The sequence below is a fragment of the Empidonax traillii genome, unplaced genomic scaffold, assembly GCF_003031625.1.
Source record: "Empidonax traillii isolate 1590-97213 ecotype Southwest subspecies unplaced genomic scaffold, ASM303162v1 scaffold665:size397641, whole genome shotgun sequence".
Taxonomy (NCBI): Eukaryota; Metazoa; Chordata; class Aves; order Passeriformes; family Tyrannidae; genus Empidonax; species Empidonax traillii.
Window position 1 is genome coordinate 78,235 of NW_020955858.1, and position 3,079 is coordinate 81,313.

General features: G+C 43.1%; 1 protein-coding gene across 3 annotated transcripts in view; it reads left to right on the plus strand.

Moving 5' to 3' along the window:
* MYO7A (myosin VIIA) overlaps window positions 1-3,079 on the plus strand; it is an 85,986-nt gene that overhangs the window by 75,277 nt on the left and 7,630 nt on the right. For all 3 annotated transcript variants that reach the window (XM_027899396.1, XM_027899398.1, XM_027899399.1), the window contains 3 exons: window positions 1,121-1,274; window positions 1,389-1,544; window positions 1,950-2,055. In XM_027899396.1, the coding sequence (XP_027755197.1) occupies window positions 1,121-1,274; window positions 1,389-1,544; window positions 1,950-2,055 (416 nt within the window). The remainder of the gene's footprint in view (window positions 1-1,120; window positions 1,275-1,388; window positions 1,545-1,949; window positions 2,056-3,079) is intronic.

The following is a 3,079-nucleotide window of genomic DNA, read 5'->3' on the forward strand; positions in this document are numbered from 1 at the left end:
CATGGCCTTCATTGATATCCTTCCTCTGCTTGGGAAAGCCCTTGGGCAACAGGTCTGATGGGCAAAGGGCGAACCAAGCTCTTAAGGGCCCCAAGCAAAGCCCATGGAAAGGTTTTTGGTCCCTCTTAACAGCTTTGGGACCATATCATAGCCTTGGAGATGGGTCTGAGCCATAGATCTGTACTCAAGTATCATTGAGATCTGAGGTGTGTCTACTTCTTAAGGACTAGGAAACAAGTTACTGAATCCTGCTGGTCCACACTCTCTTGCTCTGTTCTGGCTTGCTTCGGCTGAGTCTCTGCAAAATGCATCTGCTGTGGAAGGCCATAGCCCTAATCATTGTGGATGCAGACCATCCACATGGCCTTGGGGACAGGGTTTGGTGTCTGAATATCCCTTACTTGGCAGAAGGTACACAGCATAGGAGAGAAAAGCTAAGTGCAACCATAGATCAAATCTGTTGAAGCCTTTTTTTTTTTTTTTTTTTTTTTTTTGATTGGACTTTGCTCTAGGATTCAAACTTCATGGTTTGAATAGTTCTGTTGGTATAAATTTTTTACTGATTAATATTACACTGTTGCTGCTACCACTGGTTTCCTCTTATTAGCAAATAATAATAGGATGAGAAATTAAAAGAAAAGGCAAAAAAAGAAAATGAGGACATTTACATTTTTGTGCTTTTCCTCTTGATGTGCCATACGTGTTAATTGTTAAAACTGTGGTCTCTTCTCACACAGAATAGTTGCAATATGCATGATGGTGAAGGCTGTCATTTGGTTTATGTTGCTGCAGCTCCACTGGTGTCTGACACTAGCTGAAAATCTGGTCTTTTACAGTTGTACCTGTACCTGTGATCAGCTAACACATGATCACACACAACTTTCTTGTGTCTGCATATCCCAACTCCAAAATAATCAATATTTCAAATGAGTTTAATGATAAAGGGAGAGACAGCTTGCTGAACATCTTCCAAAGCAGTTTAAAGCCTTTACTATACACTGTGCCCCTCCACCAAATTTCAGCCACTTCTGTGTCATGTTAGGATGTTTTTAACCACATCATCAGCATAGGGGCTTCCCCAGATATCCCAGTTAGCTGATCCTTGACTCCTAACCCCCACCAGTGCTGAAGTATATGGGTGACTACCCATCCAAAAGGACCCGCTCAGTCAATGAGCTGACAGACCAAATATTTGAAGGTGCCTTGAAAGCTGAACCCCTGAAGGATGAAATCTACTGCCAGACCCTCAAGCAGCTCACGGACAACCACATCAAGTAAGGACTGTTTTTTCCCCTTGTCCCAAATGCACTAGCCTGTGTTGGGCAAAGCAGGCATGAAGTGTCTGTGCCATGAGTGATGTTTTTCCTCCTGGCTTTCTCCTTGTGTAGATACAGTGAAGAGAAAGGCTGGGAGCTACTGTGGTTGTGTACAGGCCTTTTCCCTCCAAGTAACATCCTCCTGCCCCATGTCCAGAGGTTCCTGCAGTCTCGGAAACATCATCCCTTGGCAGCAGACTGCATCCAGAGACTCCAGAAAGCCCTGAGGTATGACATCAAAAGACCTAGTCCTGACTGTACCACATCCAAATATATGTGAGAAAATACAACCAGGAGATATTCTGGGGACTTAGGGGACAGTGAAAGCTCACAGCCCCTCTCTATATTCCACCAAGCTGAGTGAAAGGGACATTGAGTGGAGGATGTTGCTGATAAAGAGTGCAGAAGAATAAAGATGAATCAACTTTGTCCAGCTCCATGTAAATAATCTACAGTCTAAGCAAATACACATTCCCCATTAAAATTTTTCTTTCTTCTTTTAAGGAGAAAACCACCCTAATATTAAGAAAGTAGCTGAAGTTACTCAAAAATAATACATATTAAAATGGAAAATTTAAAAAAGGAATTCTTGTTTTGATGATATTGTGACACTTGCTCCCTCCTGTTTTTCAGGAATGGATCCAGGAAATACCCACCTCATCTGGTAGAAGTGGAAGCCATTCAACACAAAACCACCCAAATTTTCCATAAGGTTTACTTCCCTGATGACACTGATGAGGTAAATGGGGAAGGAGGAAATTCTTCTTTTCTGTCAGGATGGCTGTCAATTTTCTTATTAAAATCTCAGAAGAGGCTGGTTCTGATTCAGAAAAGCTCAGACTTTCCAGAAGGCTCTGGGCCAAAGCATCATAAGGAAAACCCCTCCTTGTCCATTCTGACCTGCTGCAATTCATGTTTTTCAAGATGGGGTGATGTGCTGGTGTTCACTGGAGGTTTTGCAGTAGGACCTCAGAACAAAGGAAACTGGGTGGGTTCATCCATTCAATTGCATTGGTTCAGAAGCCTTGGATAAAAATCATCTGGAGCCTCAACCAACATATATTATCCACCCAACTATACCCAGTGGGGTACCATGACAGTGCTCCCTGGGAACTGGGCAGACTACTACAGCACTGGCAAGTAGGTGACTGAAATTATACATTCTGACCTGAGATGACACAGAAATCAGACCTGCACTCAGGAACCTCTCATAAAGAATCCTACATGCTAATAACGCAGCTACTTATATTGATGCCAGAGCAGATAGGCATGTCCTTGCAAATACTGCTATCTCGTGCTACTGATTAATTTTCCTGTGAGGCTCATATCTCTCTCTTCTCTCATGCCCTTGGGTACAACTAAATTCCTGTGTTTCCAAGTGGGTTTATGTGTAAAGCAGTCCACATCCATGGAAGGAAAAGGATGATTCCTCTGCAGCAGCTGTGCATGCCCTTGTTTATCTGTAATGGAGAATTGAGAGAACTGCTGGAGTTTCTCATAATCTTGAGTATTTTTTTCCAACATGACCAGCTATGAGCATGGCACTGCCTTATACATGTGTGTCTATGTGAGATCAAGTAGAAAGAGGCAGTAGGAACTTCTGCACTTGGATAGGTTTGCTGTGATCCATTTGGCCATGGAAGGCACCAGGTGACCTGGCAGAGTAGCATCATTCCAGTGCAACATGCATCTACACTGAAGTACTGCTTGGACACTGAGCTCCAGATCATACTCTTGTGGGATGTAGAACATGAGTCTTGGGG